At 41.2% G+C, this 21,471-nt stretch overlaps 1 protein-coding gene and 1 long non-coding RNA gene across 2 annotated transcripts in view; both read right to left on the minus strand.

The window, feature by feature from the left end:
* Positions 1–494: 494 nt before the first annotated feature.
* LOC118410250 lies at positions 495–7,790 on the minus strand. The gene is made up of 2 exons (XR_004830544.1): positions 7,003–7,790; positions 495–1,987 (listed from the first exon to the last, which is right to left on the minus strand). It is a non-coding gene; the product is annotated as an uncharacterized LOC118410250 (long non-coding RNA).
* A 2,119-nt stretch (positions 7,791–9,909) lies between these two features.
* Positions 9,910–21,471, minus strand: part of LOC118405224 (nucleoprotein TPR-like) — a gene marked incomplete in the record, with an annotated part of 42,728 nt that continues 31,166 nt past the window's right edge. The window contains 14 exon segments of the mRNA XM_035804615.1: positions 9,910–10,908; positions 11,411–11,518; positions 11,796–11,909; positions 12,094–12,185; positions 12,518–12,710; positions 13,066–13,164; positions 13,698–13,801; positions 14,268–14,371; positions 15,505–15,579; positions 16,225–16,329; positions 16,729–16,856; positions 17,246–17,366; positions 17,535–17,657; positions 18,138–18,359. Of these exon segments, the coding sequence (XP_035660508.1) occupies positions 10,838–10,908; positions 11,411–11,518; positions 11,796–11,909; positions 12,094–12,185; positions 12,518–12,710; positions 13,066–13,164; positions 13,698–13,801; positions 14,268–14,371; positions 15,505–15,579; positions 16,225–16,329; positions 16,729–16,856; positions 17,246–17,366; positions 17,535–17,657; positions 18,138–18,359 (1,659 nt within the window).

The following is a 21,471-nucleotide window of genomic DNA, read 5'->3' on the forward strand; positions in this document are numbered from 1 at the left end:
ATTCCCTTTCATCGATCACAACAAGGAGCTTTTGGTTTGATTCTACCTGATATAACGTGATTTGATATGAACGCTCAATTAGGAAAGCTTCTGCATCCCAGCGGCAGGTCGTGTGTGTTTATTTTTTGTCCTAATTGACGCGTTTTTGTGCTAATTGACTTTTTTTTTTGTCCTCCTGCTGTCCTGGCGGTCGATCGAAGAGGAGGCAGTATGAACCATGGCTTGGAATTGCCATTAACACATCAATTCAGAGTTTTGGTGATAAATCCTGATGCTTTCCTGTCACTGACGGAAGACGGTTGATGCTTTCAGTAATGTCTGACAGTTTCCAAATCATATCCAGTTGCTCGAGTAACTGCTATTTGTTGCATCTAATTACCCGAATGTCCTTCATCGACTAAAATGTATTTTCCCTCTCCCAGTCGAGCGATGCATATTATCTACCATCACAATTCACCATTGACAACGTTCACTCAATAACAACGTCAGAGAAAGACAAAAATCCAATGGTTTATTACAAATGGGGGGTAGTTTCCGAGTACAGGTTGTTGAGGAATAGAATTACACTATTTACATTTATTTGTTACCACGATACAAGTTGAACGTTGGCTGCTCATAGATGGTAAATGACTTTGAGTTCTTGCGTCCTCGGAATCTGCAGTTTCAGAAAGAGCGTAAGATGGCACTCTTTACAGCCAAGGTGGTAATGATACATGTATATACAATCTTCTTCACAGTTGTTTGAAGGTAGGAATGAAGAAAATAGGTCTCAGTCCTAGGCCTACTCCATCATTCATCCCAAGATGTTACACTTAATCCTCTCAAGGAAACTTTACAAGGTACCATCCGATACGTCTCGACTGTACTGTTTGATTTGATTATATGGATGATCCGCGTGCGCGTCGATTTTCGGTCGTATCCAAAATAAAAATAAAAAGTTTTCAACTATACTCTAAATCGTACAAAGTATCTAATCGTACAAAATAAGCAAATGCACGGAAAACGTATACCACTGTCCTAGAACATTACAAGGTCAAAGAGGATGTGAAAGAACAAACATGAAAAATCTGTTGTTTGGTATACTATATAATGTGCTCAGTCATTTGTTCAGCCTTCCTGACCACTTTGATTTCATAATGAAGCCAACTATTTTTTGGTCAAGCATTTTATTTTTATTCGCACGCTCGCATCAGTTTTTTTGATTCCCAGATGAAGTCATCCATATAATTAAATCAACATGACCTAAGCAAGCGACAACGAAAAGGGGTGAGTTTAACTTCGTACCTACATGTACATTTGCAGTATGTTTAGCACTTGATTTTAATTGCCAGAATCCCCAAGCATGCTAGAACATACTCTTTTGTTTGTGAAAGATTGTCATAATATGTTTGTCTACGTATCATTTGTCTTCCTTTGATAGTACATGTATAAGCACATTTGTATGAAGCTGTCCTAAATGTTCAACGAAGATGTTCCTTAGAAATGCTTATATATATTCACAACGATAGCAGCAAACAAACATTAAAGACCAAACCCAAGAATACCTTATCAACATACACAATCTTACAATATGAAAATACTTTTTTTCACAATCGGACTTTTATACACCATTTTCAACGTATTTTCTATTGGTGATTTGCGTTCAATAGTCTATCTAATATTGACATCCTCCGTCTATCCTAATCGTTTAACTATTTACATCGTGTATTTGGACAGTTTTCGATGACCGCAGATGGTGGGAGTCAGTCTATAAGGCAGTCATTACCGAATGCGGTACACCTCGGCGAACATGTCGTCATAAATTCCGGGTTGATGAGGTCATGGAACCATCTCCCAGGTGTTGCACAGGACATCCGTGCACAGGCGACACACAGTGGTAAAAAGTTGAACTGCATCTAGTTGAATCTTCGTAAAGTTGAGTCCTCTCGGAAAGAGTCAATGGTTGAGACGGTTGAAACATGGAGATCTGGTGGGCAAGTTCTAAAATCTGAAAGAAAACATGAAATTACGTTTAGGAAACATGCACAACCACATCTAACAAACGTGAAGGGAACGCTCAATACAAAGACAGGTCTGTAAAAGGCTGAATTGAACAATACAAATATTTATATCCTAAACAACCGCCTTAGGGAAAATACTTTTCCCGTGGGACTCTGCGTTGACATAAGAAAAACTCATGAAGGTACAGAAAACATAAATGATCCAGCGTAACCGCGTAACTCTGATACACTAACGTTGATATTGACAGATCATTTCTTTTAGAAGTGTACAGAAATGATATAACGTTTGGAGCACCTTTCCACATTGAACAGATCCCCCTCCTTTGTGCTCTGACGACCTCGCTAGAGACCACTTGACTGAACTAGCTACTTCAGTTGTTGAGAGGTCTACAGAGTTATGTATGTCAAAACCGGCCAATATAGCCAATAGTTAGAACAAAGTACACTAATTACTTAACAGAGTCCAGCAGATTTTATCTGTCATAAAGGTAAAAAGAGGCATGCCATCTATGGGGTGTGATCGTGATTTTTGTAATTCAACATTTGTTACAACGTTTGTTTCAGCCTAAAGCCACTTGCTATAGGCCTTACCTAGAGCTGTCAAAACTTTAGTTTAGGTACCTGTTATATATGGGCGGGCTCTTTGAATCAAGCAAAACAGTAGCAAGCCAAACGTGACTGTTTTGGCCAAGTATATTCATTCGCATTTCAGGGCAAGGGCAATGTACTCCGGGACTTTTGTAGCGTACTGTTACTCATTGTTCAGCCACCCTTTCTTCTGTTGCCATGGGAACGATACAAACATCCTCACATGAGGGTCCTATCCAGGTTAATGATGTCATTACTTCTCATGATTACGTGATTATGACATGCACAGTGACGGATATCCACCGTGCTCCAGCAGATTGGTTTGCTTGTCAAATATCTCCAGTATTGGCTCGTACCTAATCTAATTATTGGGCATGGGTAAATAAAATACACACCCTTGTAGCCATGCACACGGCTGTGTGTTTTGACCATTTCTAAGCAACAAACAGGAAAACATTTCTGAAGTAGGTATAGTTATAGCATGTAGAACGTTACGATTTTCTCGCCACAAACCACGTGTGTTCCTTGATTCTGAAAGCATGCTTTAAACGCTGTCAAATAGTATTGTAGTCAATACTGTGGTCAATACCATCGCTCTGTTTTATTTTTGTGATGAGGCGTAGGAGATGTGTAGATTTATTTGTCCTTCACATCACACTTTTCGGTCCCCAAATCTGCCAGAATTGGAAATTTGTCCCTTGCATCACAGTTTATGAGTTGTGGTCGTATTTGTTGGTCGCCATAAGGTCACTAATCTAAAAACCTCCCGAAAGATTCGAATGCTTTCTTTTCATCTGAAAATCCACCCCATCACATTGAACGGGGCTCATCGAACAACGGACATAGGCCGATCCATGAAAAAGAGAAAACATCGGGTACACATTATTACCAGAAATGTCTTTGACAACTTACAGACTTGTCGGCCGATCGATTTCTCTTCTGTATGACGGGGAATATTCCCTTTTCTTGGAACTGTCTGCATCATTACGTATGTGATTATAACTTTGTTTGGTATCGTTTATGCAAAGAGGTGGATGACTTTTGCCGGTTTGGATAAATAAATAAATAATATCACGGGCTACACCGGAAGATGTGGGAAAATGAGCCATTTATATCCCAACTGATGAAGAAATAGCATGTTATACACGGCGTGCTTCCAGCCTAGCAACACCATGGGCAGTCAGACGTCATTATGTAACGTTAAACGGTGGGCTTCTTCCTGTCATGTGTTTTACCATCGATCGACGAGGTTTGGTCTCAAAACTTTTTTTTAACTGTCATAGATATGATTCCCGTTCAAACCTTTTAGGTTTCCCTTGCAGTCAGCCTTTTGGTAAGAGATGGCAAATAAAAGAGACAAAAAATATCTATCTAATTTGAATTTTCTTGGGATTATACTTGCACTGAACATTACAGGTCTTTGTCGGTTTGACTCTGGAAGGAGCAAAAAATGTCTACGGTAAATTTGCACAAGTTCTCGTAAACTGAGAAACACAGTACTTGGCTTCCATCTAGACGTGGGGGTGCTCATCATGAGACAGTAAGAACCAACGACAAATTCTCTCAGTTCAGCTGTAGGACTACTTGTTGTTTCAAAAACAGCGTCTACTGTGTGAAGCTCTTGAACAAGACGCGTAATTTGTAAGTTGTGCTGTTAATGCTATTCCTGATAGAATATTTCAATTCACGAATCGAATCATTTAAATAACTAGATGTTATCTTGTCACCGAACTCTTTTAATTACATCATGCGAGCTTTTAGAAGCCTGTCATTTTGTCCACTGTAAAAAAAATCCAATCCAGCCATTTGAGCTACATAAGTTATTGATTCAATAAATCATTTCTCTTAAATTAAAAATTCTAAGATCAGATAAGACTTCCATGCCACGTAATATCCCCAGATTTTTCTACCATGAGTAAGTTCTAGATGTATGTTAACATGTGCAGGTTGCTCAGAGATGTCGGAAGTTGCATAACTGTTTCACCTGTAGTTGTGAGCCGTCCGGACAATGGTAACCACAACTCGCAGGTGTACCCCGGCTACTGTTGGCATGACGGTGCCTTTGTTTTGGCGACCCTGACACAAGGGTGGATGTCACCATGTACATGTTACCTAAACACGCCCATTGTTGTCAAGGCTTTCACTGGCAACCACACATGTGGGCAGTTTACAGTCTGGCAAAACAATTAAATTTACATTTCGGATTTAATAGAAATAACTGTCCGGTGATCTACTGTTCATGGTTAAGTTGTTCTTTTTATTCGCTTATTTGGACAAACCTTTCGGTTGATCCTTTAGATTATGACACTCCCACAAAATTTGATGGAGGTTTATAAAAACTTTGCATTGAATTTTGGGAGGAAATGATGGAGGAAACTCTAAGGAACACGCTATGCTTCAACACAAATATAAGAACACACTAAAAATCTTGGTGAATATGTTCAACCCCCTCCGAAGGCACGCCCTTATGTGCGAGACAGATTGGCATTTGGTGACACCACACTAATTCCATTTTGCAAATGTTACCTCCCAGGTAGTGGATACTTCAAAATCTATAACAAAAGATCAGGAGATTACATGTGGTTCTCGAGCCGCCACAACGCCAATGTTAGGACGTGTAGCAACGTCCAAACATGTCACAACCGTACCAGCACTTGTCAGAAATAAGCTGCTCACGCCGGATGTGAGTGTCTTGGAATTGTAAAGCGCGTTTTATGAAAAAATATGGATGGAGACATTGTTTTTCCTATACACCACGATGTATTCCAACGTATATTTACCGGTGGGGTCTTATGTGATTAAGAAAAAGAATAACACACCGAGGGATGGTATCCTAACAAATTAAGTTTCACGGTTGACTGACACGCGTCAATCCATGTTATGACTAGACCCACGCTTCACCTGTCTACTTATTTCGGAATGGTGGCGCAACAAGTGGCGCTGTTTACCGCTTGAATTGCGTCAATACGCCGCACTCAGAGCGTTTGACGCATTGTTCTGTAGTCTGCATGCGTTACTTTTCGGTGTATGATTTCTGCATCCGCTACGGTACTCCGGATCCAGTAGAACCGTACCGGTGTCCTGTTATGTATTAGATTTTGTATCTTTACCACATTCTGTCTCTTTTCCTGTCACTGAGGTTTCCCATCAGTTCCTCACAGATTTTGTCTACAGCTGCGTATTTTGTCTCGTGAGCCCTTATGGCCTTGGTAGTGAGAAACACGCGAAGTGGAAGTGAGACTATGCTATGGCGTTAGCAACCTTCGAATTCCCTACTTGAAGGCCGGTTAGATAGAACGGTGGGAAAGAGGTAAGTAGCCATGGACACTGCTACGTGGGTTATGTCTGTTCACGTTTTGTTTTTTGTATGTCTATGTAGTAATAAAGGTTTGAGCCAAAAACTGTAGGATAGTTTGACACGTGACGTTAAGTAATGTCAGTGTGAACGTCCGTGCGACCCTTAACAAATGTGAACAACCGCTACTGTACAGTCAAGTGGTGTAACCTCTGGTACTTGGACACAATTAGCACACAAGTGTTCCTAGAAAATTTTCTCAAAAGGTTTTGGATATATCTTTGCACGCCTTCACGTTTCCACAATTGAAATGATATATTATATAAATTCCAACTGACACTTTCGGGAATGGAGTTTATTACTATTTCAGGCAAGAATTGCAAAAATGGTTAATATTTTCGAAATCCCTATAACATTCGTGCATCAGCTCGACTTCTAAGAAATTGGTAAAAAATGATTTCTCTCTCTTTTTAATGCGTCAGGGAAACACACCACGGACGTTTCCATGTCGCGACTAGATCCCGACGGTTTACAGCAAGTTTACAAAGCTTCCTTACTGCAAACCACAAGAGCACCAAATATAGATTTTTTTGACAGCACTGGTCGTGGGCATGAATATTGATTTATGAAGAAGGACGTTAATAATTGCGGTGTGCACAGATCACAACATGGCGAGATAACACGGCCTCCTGAGGTTGAATCAAGGTCGAAGGATTGTCCACGAAACATAGCATTAGTACTACTGTTAGAAGCATATCCGCATAAGCCATCTCTTATTACATTCGTTCAAGGAGATGAAACTAAATAAAAGCCAAGCTGAGGTAAATAGGCTAACAAGGCGGCATCATCACACCAACTGAAGATGTAAAATGACTGCACGAAGCTTTACGTTGTCTGTTTGACATTTTAAGACCGTGACATCAAACAAGACCTTAACCGCCCCAGGCGGGGATTGAAGTTCTATTTGTACCCGAAATCCAGCCTGCCTGTGTGACAACCCAAGCTAACACTTCCGTGAAACCGATGTTTTTGTGACTCGAGATTCTTTCAACAGTCGGTATCTCCTAAGCACGACTGTTGGGTACCTATACTCCATCTACAAGTGTTTACTCAGCTTACCAGGCTTCTTCCTAAGACGCTTCTTGCTGTTGCCCCTCTCCTTCTCCGGTCTGACCCTCCTTCTCCCCGGCGTCGTCTGCAGGGTCGGCCTCCTGTTCTGTTTCCTCCCTCACTACCGGCTTCACTGCCACTTCTTGCTTAGGCGAGGACTCCGGCCGACTGTTGTCCTCTGTCTTCGGCTCTGCCGACGTTTTGCTTCCTCCACAGCCCATTTTCTGTTTCTGATTCCTTACAAGACAGTCTCTATGATCAAACTGACGAGAAGTTCTTCCAGCTGGCAGAGAGAGCGAGAGTAGCCGTCGTGCCTAACCACAGGGTCATTAAGTTCTGGTCGAATGCGTAGCGAGGGCTCTGGATGAATAGTTTGTTTTGAAACGTTGTCTTGGCAACCGGTGATCAATATTTAGAGAACCGTGCCTCGGTAGGTAGCGACGACAAAACTGGCAGAATTAACAAGCTCTCCCATGTCAACAGCGCCGGGCGATTTTTCACGTGGAGTGTTATTGAATCGCAGTGAAAGTGCGATGTTTGTGGCATCGATTGTGAGCGCTTTAGCATTAAGGTTCTGCCGATACGTACCTCTAACAATTATGAATAAACAGAGCAAAATCGTGGTAGTAAATTGCTGCATTGATTAACATTATTACATCGTCTAGCCCTGGTTTCCAGAATGCACTTACACGTAGTGTGGAGTAGACTCGTTAAAAACTCGTTTGTTGCCGAGCTTGACGCACACCGTCGGACAATCCACCTTTTGTACGTTCCAGAAAAAGAGCGCGGGCGAGTTCGAGTTGAGTATACCGTGACGCGTTGACTGACATTGTATAAAAATCCACGAAGGAGGAAGTTTGCAGATGGTTTCCTCATATTTGCCAACTCTCGCGTTGTTTTGTGTCTGTGCACACCACTTTGATTGCTTAGTACTCGGTTCTAGATAATGGCTGGCCAGAATGTTAGGATAAGCGATGGAAGTCAAATTGTGCGCTTATTTCTGATGCGAGTGATTCTGTTCTTTCTTATTCAATTAGATCATAATTATATCATTCATGGCAAGAGGAGAAGGTGAAGCGCTTCTAGATCTCGACATGTTTTTTAAATATCTGTACTATCGCATTGATCCTAAATTCCTCCTCAGTGTTTGTGGGCTTTGGGGACGCCGGAGTCCAGCAACTTCTGTCCGTAGTTTCCTATTCAGTTTTTAGCAAGGCGTCAAAAAGATGTGCATGTCTAATGTAGAGTGGGTGGCGCTATTGGCAGGTGCGCACACGTACCTTGAAACGTGAGAACTCCCTTACTCGAGACCAAGGAAAGGAAGCGTGAGACTTTGATATCTCACAAACAACTTCGAGGGCCGATCTGTCTTGTTACCGTGTCCTTTGTCTTGTCATGTTATACGTGCGGAATTTGCGTCAATAAAGATGAAGTATTCCTTCCTCCCCTTTTCATGTCCGCTGGTGTGTCTACAGACTTGGCTCTCATGCCGCCACTTGAACCTTATTCATGACGTAAAAGATTGGTTTGGCACGGGCACTTCAAACCACCTCCCTTTATGTTACAGCTCCGCCTTTTCAAAACTTCTAGGACGATTTATGACAAGACTTTGCACAATTCAAATATCTGAACTAGTAGAATACAATAAACCGAACAATGGAGAAGTTTGATTTGTGTCAGTGATTGTGAGCTACTATTTACCGCCATGTCCCACAGCCGAGCTTCGGTCGTATTCAAGTTGTTAAAGGCCGAGGTTTGGCGAATTTAGAAATATCCAATGGTTCATCTGAAAATCTACCCTTTCACATTGGATGAGGCTCGGTGAGATGTGAACTTCGGCCGATCTCAAAATCAAAAGTCGCGCAGTGATCGAGAGAACATCGGGCGTATCACTCCCGAAAATACCATTTTGAGCTCGCAGTCTCGTCGTCCGATCACTACCCTTATACCGTGAAGGGGGTATAAGGTATTCCTAAGGTATTACGTTCTGCATTAGAGACAAACACGCGCGACCCATAAGAAATCAGTATATTACATTTCACCGTAGATTATTTCCCAGGAAACCAGTCGAGATAAACTGTTGCGGAGAGTCGGGAAACTTATAAAATCTCCCCTGTCAGAAGTCAAGTATCGGAATGTTTTTACCTGTTTGGATAGAAACAAAGCCGAAGTCAAACAACAAATCCACAAAACAGGCCCGACGGATTAATCGCTAAGGTGTAATTAAGGTACAACAAAACTTCTCTTCGGTATCCCGGAACACTTCACGACATGTGCAGGTCCGGCATATATATTTACACTAGTTCTACATGTAGCTGAAACATTTGAACTATTGTGTACTGTACATTCATGTATTTTCGCGTAGACATAATTTAGTGGTAGAAGGGAAACCGGTGTTTTTGCAATGTTTGAAGTTCGCCGTTAAAACAACTCTTTAGTACAGTAGTGATACTTTGGAAACGCATTATGTATGGTATCTCGAATTCTCCTAGGAAAGATTACCGAATCACTCGTACTATCGCAAACATAGTAAGATATACAGTGCAGCACAATCTATTTTGGTCGACTGTAAACCCAAAACTTTCAGTTGATAATCAAGTTCTAGCAGATCCAGTTCGCTGGCACTGATTAACTGCCGGGGAACCCTTTATGTTTAGAGAATGGAATTGCTAATTCAATTGTAACACAACTTCACTTGTTGCCACAATAGTGTCGAACATTTCATTACAGTGTCACATAACTTTTGTCACAAAGGTTATATTGGGTGTGCAACCAGAGTCGTTACATTGAAACATGCTTGTCGTAAAAACTTCTTTATTTGTAGTACATAACATATGAAGTGATTTAGGATGTTTTAAGGTGTTTTTACATATAGTACTCCATCAATCATACTACAGTCAATAAAGAAGCTTCCTCTTTACGTTAGTGTTTCCTGGGTCTTTATTCACATATATTCCATCAGATCAACTATCAGAAGCAGAAGTAAGCTGGAATGCAAAGAAAAGCTTTCATAATACAAGCAACTTCTCATATATATTGATCATCTTGTTTCCCCACGGATAGAGCACAGTTCTCCTTAACATGTTGCACAAAACTCAATATTACACTTCCATGAATATTGAAGGTAATCGTCTCAATTTAAGGTACTTGATCTTTTTACTTGCAACCGTAGTCCCTGACTCTCTAGATGAGGATGGGACTAGGTGAGGTGAGGCGATCTTCTTACTGCATTGTCTCTTAAGATGTTTTAACATCAGAAGTGATTTATTTTTAGAATCATAGCTTTATGGGAACAATGTGGGATGGGAACAATGTCCAAAAGTAAAAAGTAAGTGTATCTTCTCTTGTTACGTACTATTTACTTCCAACTACAACTCAAACAACATGGGTATATGACTGATACATGTACAGCCTTGTTCTTCAAATACGCTCCAGGCCCTATTTCACAATGCTGCATCTACATGCACAATTAGGCACTGACACTACAGCTGCTTCTTTCAGAAACGTGGAGTTCAGGTTACAAGATAACAACTCATAGACATAACAATATTTATACATGAAATACATGTCTAAGACATATTTTGACTAGTAAATGACTGTTCTCAAACTCAGATCCCACAGTGCGTCAGCACATATAACTCACAACTACAATATTTATGCTTCAAATTTCTGTCATAAAGAGCATGTTTAATGCATGTTCCAACTAAGTCTGTAAATGACATTATAATCACCATAGTTACTTATATAGGTCTAGTTTACAGTCTGGTGTTTTAAGCACGTACAGTATTGTACATAATTGCAACAGCACATCCAAGGATGCAATGTGATTGACAGGCGGAAGCTGCTAGAATGGTTGCTGACGCGGCGGGCCCCCTCCTCTCGACCCTCGGAATCCCCGACGAGGACCAGTTGATCCTGTGAAAATAAAGACATAAGACCGTTATGCATGGTGGGGATCACTAAGACAGAAGAACGGATGACGGATCTGTTCATTTTCAACACTGTAACTCTACTTACTTGCAAAAACTGAGTGTTTCGAGTAACGGTCATTAATGCTTGCTTGTGATTGGCGGTGATGTTTTCAACAGTCATAACTGCTCCAAAAACACACTGGACACGTGGTCACTATACTATAGGCAGAACTCTTAATGCTTGTGTCAATGCATGGGGAAAATTGTCAAAAGAATTACCAAAAAGTGGTCACAATGGTCAGTTGGTCCTTATGTAAAGATGACCACTTATGGACAAGTTTGACTGTAATTTGCAGACTGATAAGACATTCTATCCTTTCCTATAACTTTTAAATCATTACCTTTAATGTTTCCACATGGGCCTCAATATGCTACAAATGATAACGGGTGATATTTTGTGCCTTTGTTCCTTCAGGATGAGTACTGTATAAAGATCTGCTCCTCACCTCTAATTCTGATCCTGCGGGTGCCCCTCCCCCTCTGTGGTGAAGGCTGTGCTGAGGGTTGTGGGTCTGACCACACCACTGGCTTTATGTTGGGTTTAGGTCTGGATTCTGCAAAACATTCCGGGAAGGCTTCGTCTTACTATACTCTCTATGTAAAGGTCTAAACCAATTTGCAATCTTTCTAAAAGATGTTCCAAGTCAGTGGAGAGAGGATATAAACAATATGACGAATGCTGCTTGATGCAGACCAAGTGAACCTGCTGCAGAACACATACTTACAATGTATGCCCCTTCATGAACTACTGCTAACATATTGGGAGAAAAATAAGAAAAAATATTATGTAATGTAATAAGGGTTGTACAAAGTCAAATTCAAAAGTTCTACCTGTGCTCCCCGTGGCACCTGCAGAGGTGGGACCAGCACCTGAGGAGGATGCCTGCACCTGTTCACCTGCTTCAGATTCAGCTGCTTGCTCCTCAGCAGAAGCAGAGGCATCACCTGCACACATCACATGTAGAATTTCAGTGCACAGGGATATGTCTAAAAAGGTTAAGTTAATAACAGCGTCTTGATTTTTCCTGGCTCATCACATAGCATGGAAGCCAATTCTGCCATGTACCAAATACATGTATGATATCCTTCTAATAAACCATCCCAACAGTCACAAAGAGGAGAGTCTGACCTCCTGATGTAGGTGCCTCTTTGCTTTCCTCTTCTGGCTCTTCTGTTTCTTCGTCTCCCTCCCTCCCTTCCACCTCCTCTTCTTCCAGGCTGCTGGAGTAAAGAAAATGTCAAGTTGGATGAAACTGTAAGCAGAGTTTCTTACATGTGCACTATTCAGTTAAGGCAAGGCTAAATCCTAAAACTAAGCTCCATCAGTTTATTGTCCTTCAATCCTACTTTTGCTCTTTTAAAACACTGCTAACATGTGCCTTTACTAACAGCAATGCTTAGTACGGTCCTATCAACCATCATGTACTGTCCTAAGTTAGATTTTGTAGATATAGCTGTCAGGATGACATTTAAGTTTATGTCTTGGAGTCTTCTATGCCTTACCAAACCTACATGGTACATCTAAGACATGCAAATGACAATGTGACATTGACCTGGGGTCCTCCAGCCCTGTCTGAGTGTCTCCGGTACTTTGGGGTACATCCTGGGAGGCCTGCTCGCTGGGCGGCTCCGAGACGGGCACGGCACGCGGGGATGTGCGCGGGGACGGCACACGGGGGATGGACTGTACCGTGCTCATTTCTGCATGTTCCAGCACTGACGGACCACCTTCACTGAACACCGTAACTGTGCACACACAGAAATGTCATCAGCCATTTGTGCTACATATATTTTTCTATAGACTGATCCTGTCTGTGCATTACAATAAGTACTTCAACCAATAATAGCGTGGCAATCTGCAGTTAAACCAACGAGAGTGGCTGCAAATATCTGCATTTTAACCTTAAACTTTCAATTTTGGATTTCTGTGTTTTGACAGAGGAAGGCTGGGCGATGGGATAGGTCTTCTCTTCAATCTCAAACTTACCAGATGCAGTGAGTTGTACTGGGGTTGTAGGGACTTACAAGGTGCAGTGAGTTGTACTGGGGTTGTAAGGACTTACCAGGTGCAGTGAGTTGTACTGGGGTTGTAAGGACTTACCAGGTGCAGTGAGTTGTACTGGGGTTGTAGGGACGCTGCGGCCTGAACCCTCGTCCTCTCCACCCAACAGGTCCATGTGGGTGTCGTCCATACCGAGGGCTGGGGAAACAGCAGCAACACACTTAGTCTATTGGCCTTTTGTACTGCCATTCTAACTTGGGATTCCCATAGATTTTAACATGCCTTAAACTGTACAAATGAAACTTTTTTGCTCCATTGCTGTGACCAAAATTGGAATTTGCTGTGTAACCCTTGATTCCATAACTGGAGTATGATGCAAGATGACAACAGAACACTCGCTAAGTTTTAAAAAATCTTTGTTCTTTATCTATGAATTTGTTGAGCAATTTGTCACATCTTTCCTTGCTCTAATGGAAAGGGGTTGATTCAATTTGAAATACATGCTTGATGCATTTGTTCCAAAGACTTTTTCAGCTCTACACTCAATGCTCAGTCTTCATTCTTTACTCTCATTTCTATGAAACATTACCTGTCAGTGTCACCTCACAAAATAATCTATACATAGAAGAACCTAGGATTTGGGGTCATTACCATATGTAAATTATTTGACAAGCTATAGTGACAAATCAAGAATTTAGCCAGCTGAGTTTGTAATGAAGGACCTGCCCTACCTCCCTGTGTAGCCAGTTGAGCTAGTCCAGGCTGGGCTCGCTGCATCTCTGCAATCTCAGATGGAGGACCGAAGGAGAAGCGCACACCCTGGATCTGTGGAGAACTGGCAGGGACACAAATATACTTCAGGTGCTTGTGGTGGTTTCATTTTTGGAGTGACCTCTCCATCAAGAATTTGTGACAGTTGTGATATTGCATTTCCCTTGTATTGCTACTGTACTACACAATTATTCAAACTGCAAACTTAAAACACTTAACAAGCCTCTTTTCCTCCTCTACCACTAAAATAAATCTATAGTGCATGTAAAGTACAATTATCATCTTGTGTGTGTGTGGTCCTTCTTTCTACGTACAATGATTTCTACTTTAGATATGTACAATGCATATTATACATGTCATCATTACATTGTATATTTGGAGCCAACAGATAAGATGTATACAAGTTGAATGTGCTTTTTACAAACATCAAGTTAACAGCTTTACTCTTCTTGTTGATCCCTTCTTGTAGATAATCCTGATCTAAATCCTAGAAGCATGTTTGATTCTGTAGTAATGATAAGCTGCCTTACTTGAGGGCTTCAGCGAAGCCATCAGTTCTTCTTGGTACAAACAGGGTTGGGGTGCTGGGTACCGTGCAGTCATCCACGTCTTCAAAGGCTGGTCCCCCATGGCCCTGTCAATCACACATCCACATCATTCACCACACATCCTCTTAGACTTTTGTAACATACTGTATGATATCAGTCTGTAACTGCATTTGAACATGAAGATATCCAAACAAAGTAGAGCAAAAATCTGAGGAAGAGTCTTTTTGCAAACTGGTTTGGTATCTTCTCTGCAGGTAAGAGCAAAGTCACATGCATCATGCAATTGTCTGAGGGCATTCTTCAGATAGCCATGCACGTGTTCTGTCTTAGATCCTTGCTAGTTGGGTAAGTCTGCTTGAAAATTCTACAGAATCATAATTGTACAATGGCCTATAACTAATGTGACAGCGCTGTGAGGTCAAAATGAGAACATTGAAATTACACTTAACAGAATATTTCAAATGTGCTAGATGGACAGTGTTTGGTGCTTGGTATTCATGAGTAATTTCCGTGCACTGCAGTATAAGCAAAACAATCTACATGCTGTGACCTAAAGCCTAAAATATCCCTTCACGGTGCAGAACACACCTGGTTCCCTATGTAAAAGCTAGACTTCTAGACATCTCCTGCTCTTGTTTTAACTTCCAGAGCGGAAAAAAGAAGTCTGGCTTTAGGGGAAACATCTGGCAGCCATCTGTTAACTACTTAGTTATAATCAATAGTGGGATCAGTGGCATCTATGTGTAAGTGAAATGTACTACATAGAGCTGCACCGACTTAAGCCCTTGACTCTTAGATGGTTAAAGGGATTGATAGAGCACGAATATAAGAAAACCATTTCACATTGCCAACACAAACAAGATTTGGTTAAAGTCCAATGAGATTTGGCATGCATGAATGTGCTTACTATTAAAATCAGTTGACAATTGCTTTCTAGTCATCTTATCTCGTACTGAAAAGATGGCTGTCTTTGTTTCGGTTTTGAAAAAAAAGAATTGGGTCAATTTGAGAGCCAAGGTATTAATTGGTGTCACCTTGTCTTAGAAAATGCATGCATGACTTGTATCTACCTTGATTTATAATGTACTTTGTTTAAACTCATGCATTATTTGCATGGAAGTTAACAGCATGACTGTACGTGTGCTAGGTGGTGGAAGCTACTACAAGCCGTGCACTGCTACCGACGCCATCTAGTGGGATGTGTAATTATTGCACTTACCGGCCCGAGGGAGAAGGGGGCGAGCTGGGCCCTGCCTGAGGGCAGGAGGCGGGGTTCAAGTCGAGGGGGGATTCTCTGGGGGGCAGGCAGGGGGGTACAGAGACAGGTCAGATTCTCTGACAGTTCCTCATTATGTCACATATCCAAGTTTTACCACTAGTCTTTTGTGATCACACCCCCTTTCTACAAGATGCTGCAAGCACTGAGTGACTGCTGCATGATCATGTTTGAAAGATTGATTTTTCAATGACTTTCATAGACAAAGAAAAAATGTTTTGAACGTTGCAGCTTTTAAATCACAGTTTTGCATCAAGCATCATATTCCAATTAGAAAATAAAAGGTTACACAATTCCAACTTTTGTCTCTCAATGGTCGCCTATCAAGTCATCTAGTGGAAAGGGGACCTTGGAACAATGTCTGGATTACCATACAGCATTAACCCAGGTTAAGATGGATCCAAACTGCAGTAATGAACACAGACTCGTGCGTCACAGTCATATCTTAGATAATTTTCTTTGATGTTCAGGTAAATTTTACATATACATTTGTGTGCTTATAATACTATTAGTAAACTTTCTATATATGTTCATTGTGCAACTAGCACTAGCACAACAAACACCTCCTGATGCCGTGATTTAAACTCTTATTCAAGTGACGTATATATATAGCTATCATATACCTGTACTTGTATCAGGGAGACAAGTTTACACTATGATCACCTGAGGGTGGATGGGTTGTGGCTGGGACTGGTCAGCAGCAGGAGGCTGGACAGTTAGTGTGGGGACAGGCTGGCGGGGTCTGCTCTGGACAGCTGGTCTGGGCTGCTGCAAATTAATTTTTACACATTCAAGTTTATTTGTGTACGAATAAAACAAACACATTGTATTGGAAGCTTTCAGAACAGTTCAGTATTGCTTCATGAAATAAATAAAAAAAGACCAGTGGTACAGCTGAATTGTCGTTTTTTACAGCTTGACATCATTAAAAGTGTTCTAGTGACAAATAACAAAGTAATGACACTAACAACATATTTGCTAACATAATTGCAGGCTTGGCATGTATCAGTATGACCAAAACTTTATCTCCATATGACTGAGTGTTATTTGGAATTTGCAACAAAGATATTGCTTTGCACATCAGGTCTATGTTTTATTGTTACATCACAAACACTTACAGAAGTAAAACATCATTACTTTAAGGCAGGCTAAATGTCCTATACGTACGTGTACCTCCTCACGTGTCTGCTGCTGTGACTGTTGATTGTCCTGGTCAGTAGACATGGGCTGGGCAACATCACTCCCTGACTGATCCCCACCCTCCATGGCTGGCTCATCATCATCATCATCATCATCTGGGGCACACAATAATGGGCACTTAGGGTCAACAAGTTTTACATTTAGGCCTGAGTCAAGGGGTCCTGGGTTCAAACCCCTGACAAGCCCCAATTTTGTGCCCTTGGGAAAGGTATTTTGTGACCATTGAGTACAGAAAGCATTTAGACTAGCTACAAATACCAACCTCTAGCACTCCCATGAGTAGAGGTACCACCAATACAGCAGGGTTAGCCCTTTGTAATAGCCATAGGCTAGTTGGGCAGCCCTGGCTGTGTATCCTGTACAGCCAAACCAATAAATAAATAATACATCAGAAAGCTTGGTATTTTGAGTGATAAACATTTCAGAGTTCAGGTTGTAGAGCTTATTCTGCCCACCATGAAGGTAATACCTAGTATGTACTTACCTACTATCTCCACCACATCCTCATCACTAGGCTGCTCCTCCTCTCCCAGGTCCTCCTCCTCCTCCTCCTCAGCCTCCTCCTCTCCCTGCATCTCCTCCCCTGACTCCCCTTCCTCACCCATCTGTAGGGACAGGGTTGGACTGTCCTTAGTGAATTTTACAACATGCAGATCTTATCCAGATGGAATAGTATCAAGTTTAGGTTTGCTTTCTTTAATATACATGTATGTTTCCCAACTGTGGGTTCACTGAATACTTACTAAAACTTTTCCAACTGCATGTAGTTTTACCTCGTATGTCTCTTCCTCCTCTTCTTCTTCTTGTTCTTCCTCCATTTCTTCTTCCCCTTCACTACCTTCTTCCACATCTTCTTCATAATCTTCCTCATCTACACTGTCCCCTTCTTCATATTCCTGTAAGGATGGATACATGTACGTTCAATGTGATGGCCACTGTCTGCGCCTTAAGATGATTATGAATTCATAACATATAATAATTTGTTAAAACATTTAACAGGTAGGTATTCATCAAAGACAGGTCATCAGGATTTATCAAACAAGAAAAATAGCCAAAAGAAGGAGTCTAAGTATGCAAAAATACAAGCAGGCTATTTCCTGTGTGTTATTTATCATTTCATGGCCTTGTAAAACATGTGACTGCTGAACAAGACGTCCTGTATTCAACTGATATTTCGTAGGTCTGGGTTCTACCACCAGTGAGGACATACCAAAAACTGCTTTCTTTGCTTAACACTCAGTACTGAATAGAAAGAGTGTGGGACTTAACACCACTATCACTGGACTAGCTCCCTAGTGTAGCAGCCTGTGTCAAAGCCTATAGAAACAGAGATGGGTATTACTGCCCCCATACATTAAGCCTCATGTATGACAAACCTCTTCCTCATCTTCCTCCTCTACTTCCTCCTCTTCTTCATCATCATCATCATCAACAACAATGACATCATCATCACTGTCATCAGCTGACTGGGAAACAGCTGCAGTTTCAGCTGCACCAGTAGAGGGCTCTTCTGTGTAGTGCTCCTCTTCCCTCTCCTCTTCACCCAGCTCCTCTTCTGTTTCTGTCACCTCAGTTGACTCCTCTGTTTGTGCCTCCGTCTGAATGGATATAGAAAAGTTCAGTAAAACTCCTGGTATGAAGGAAGGCATATTGTGCATAACATTTTCAGATAAGGCCACAGCAAGTAAATTTCATGGATGACCTTAATTTTCAGCTGATTGAAAACAAGAGCTTTTAAAAAAAGCTGGTCTTTCGCTTACTTATATTGTGTAGGTAAAACTTTTACCAGATGAGTTTCAGAACAGTTTCAATGGTATGAACTAGGGGTGGGTACTGGAACAGAAAATTCAGGTACAGGTACAAAGGATCAGGTGCAGGTCCGGACTTGATGGTCTGTGCAAACTTTTGAAGGGGCGATACTCAAAACAATTGTCCATTTCGCTACTAAGGAATTAGTGGAGTATCTGATTACCACTGGTGTTATAAAGTCCTATGTTCATGTGAACAACACTTGTTCTGTACGTTGACGTACAAAGTTTATTCAATTTGTTCTCGTAATTTATTGCACCAGTAAGCCCTTAAACGTATAGATGCCTGCTGATATAATGTGTTCATTTTCTAATTGGTGCAGCATCCAGTTTACTGATTTTTGTCAGGTCTGTGTCTGTTAATAAAATTGTACTTAATGAGTTTCAAAATGCAAATGCAGTTTCATTGTGGTATGTTGAAAGGAACGTTTCATTTCTTTTCGGAAAGCAAAATTATTGAGATTTTGATTCATTACGTCAGTGGTTATGGGCCACAAACTCACTCCATCGGGGTAGCTTGGAATCTTCTCATTTGAAATCAATTAGATAAAATATTAGTCAGTGTATTTTACATATATCAAAGAGGGATACACTTTTGTTGAAGTTTCTTCCACGAAGATCCCTTGAAATTTTGAGTAGTAAGCAATTTTCCACATGCAACCGCCTCCCAGCCCACGTCAGATCTCTGCACAATTCTGGATTTCATAGAGGTAATTCTCCACATCGTGACTTAGGCTCTGGGTCATTTCAACTTGAGAAGGATCAGAGGACTGATCGAAAGCGTCGGTATATAAGCGCTTTATTTTGTGCACGGATATATGGTCCTAAAATTGTAACATCGTAATAACACATCAAAATCGCGACACCCCTTCCCAACATGCGACACTCCCTTGGGACAAAATGGTGGCGCCCATGGACGCCAACGAAAACAATATACTAGTAGGTTTTGTTATCGCAGGCCTGTAATAAATTGCTATTTGTTCCAACATATGCAACTATACAAAAGTAGTTGTCTATACATGCGACGTTCCGGGCGAGCTCTCTCCGGTCACCGACCTTCCAAAATTTCCACATGGCTGGGGAGGACGCGAGACGCCGCCAGCGAGACCCCGACGGCTGTTTAATAACACCAAGGAGGTTAAAAAAGACCTCGTCAGAGAACTTGATGCTGTGCCTTTAGGAGATTCATAAATAGAATAACTGACAAATTCAGTCGGTAACGATTTTTGTATGCAAAAAAAAAAATCAAGTTTTATTTGACTCTTTTGACAGTAGACCTCCACAAAACTCAGTAGATACATTGTATATAGCTTTCACATCTTTCCTGTATGTACAATGCTCACAGTTCCCTACTCAAGTCAATCTATACACTGTCACCAGTCTTCACCAAACACGATTAGAATGTGCTAAGATTCAGGATGGATGCTTTTTTTCCGTTCAATGAATGTTGATCAAAGGCAGATATTTCCTCATGATAGCCATCACTTGAGTTGTACAATGTAAAAGTGGAAAGGACATCATATTCTGACTGTATTTCTTCACTACCTGCTAGCAGAGAGACTGCACCAGTACACACTATGAACATGTACAGACTCCAGATGTTACAGAAGGTATGAATCCTTTATAAGAATAAGGCGTACTAAAATTACATACCGGTAATTATAGGTTTGTTACAATGGCCATTTCTACACCAAAATCTTACATCATGTCTGTCAACCCAGTTCACATGAGATGGAAACAATTGGAGATTTCTTTGATCCGACCTGGTCCTCCCCTCCCCCATCTAAGTTTGTGCTACTCAATATCACTAGTTCATGAAAGGACTTACTATACAATGGACTAGATATCCTTTACCATATGAGATGACCACAAGCTGACCAGTGTAAAAGCTACAGGTGGTAAGTTTTTTGAAAGCCCATGTTCCCAAGTTTCTGAAGGATGTATAGTATCCTGTGTGGTAACCATGTGCTACCGCCCGACAACCATCTGTTTGAGATCCTTGAGGCTGTGTTCTCTGGCGACCTGCAGGGCGTGGTCCAAGGCATGGATCTGCACCAACAGCTTAGCTACCTGCTTAATGCTCTCTCTGTAAGGAAAGGGGATGCAAAAATGAGCGAGTTGTGGGGTAATCAAAATATGTTACAACTAGACACATGTTCGATGTAGACACAGGCTTTGTGGCACTGGAACTAACCTACTCACTGTAAAAACCGAAAACTCTCCTTGTTTTAAATATGAGGTTCAACAACCAAACCTCCAAACAACCAAACAATCAAACAAATAATGATTCTCCAGAAATTTGGACTCCAGGTCAAATAGCAAATGTAACATAGCCAGACAATATAATTACTGTTGGTCACTTCTTTTGTGGCCAAGAGCATGTTATCATTTTATTTAGTTATGAAGTTTTCATAGCTTTAGAATGCTACAACAAATACTGTGGATATCCGCCAAATAATGTTAAATTTTGGACAACACTTACGACATTTGTCAGTTTCTTAAAAACATGAAATCTGTAAAAACAGGTACAAATCAACATTTTACCCGTCATGCATATGGCGCATCTGAAGACTAAAAGCAAGGAGGTTAAAGAAGGACTAAAAGCAACGAGGTTAACCTCCTTGCTAAAAGTCATATTTTGCTGTATAGTTTATTGTGTCCACCCCTTACCTTGCTTTTCTCCTGACTATGTCGGGACAGCCGATGCTGTTCTTGTGTAGGTTGAAGTTTAGGAAGATTTTAGGATCTCTTTCCATTGCAACTACCATCTCTTTTTAACCTCCTTGATCATTACCACACGGCGTACGGTGAAAATGGCACATAATGGGTGAATGTTGGTGAAACACGGTGAAAATGTGTCACCCGGATTCGCATTGTTCCCATGTAAATATGGAAGGGTGAA

The sequence above is a fragment of the Branchiostoma floridae genome, chromosome 2 (genome assembly GCF_000003815.2).
Source record: "Branchiostoma floridae strain S238N-H82 chromosome 2, Bfl_VNyyK, whole genome shotgun sequence".
NCBI lineage: Eukaryota > Metazoa > Chordata > Leptocardii > Amphioxiformes > Branchiostomatidae > Branchiostoma > Branchiostoma floridae.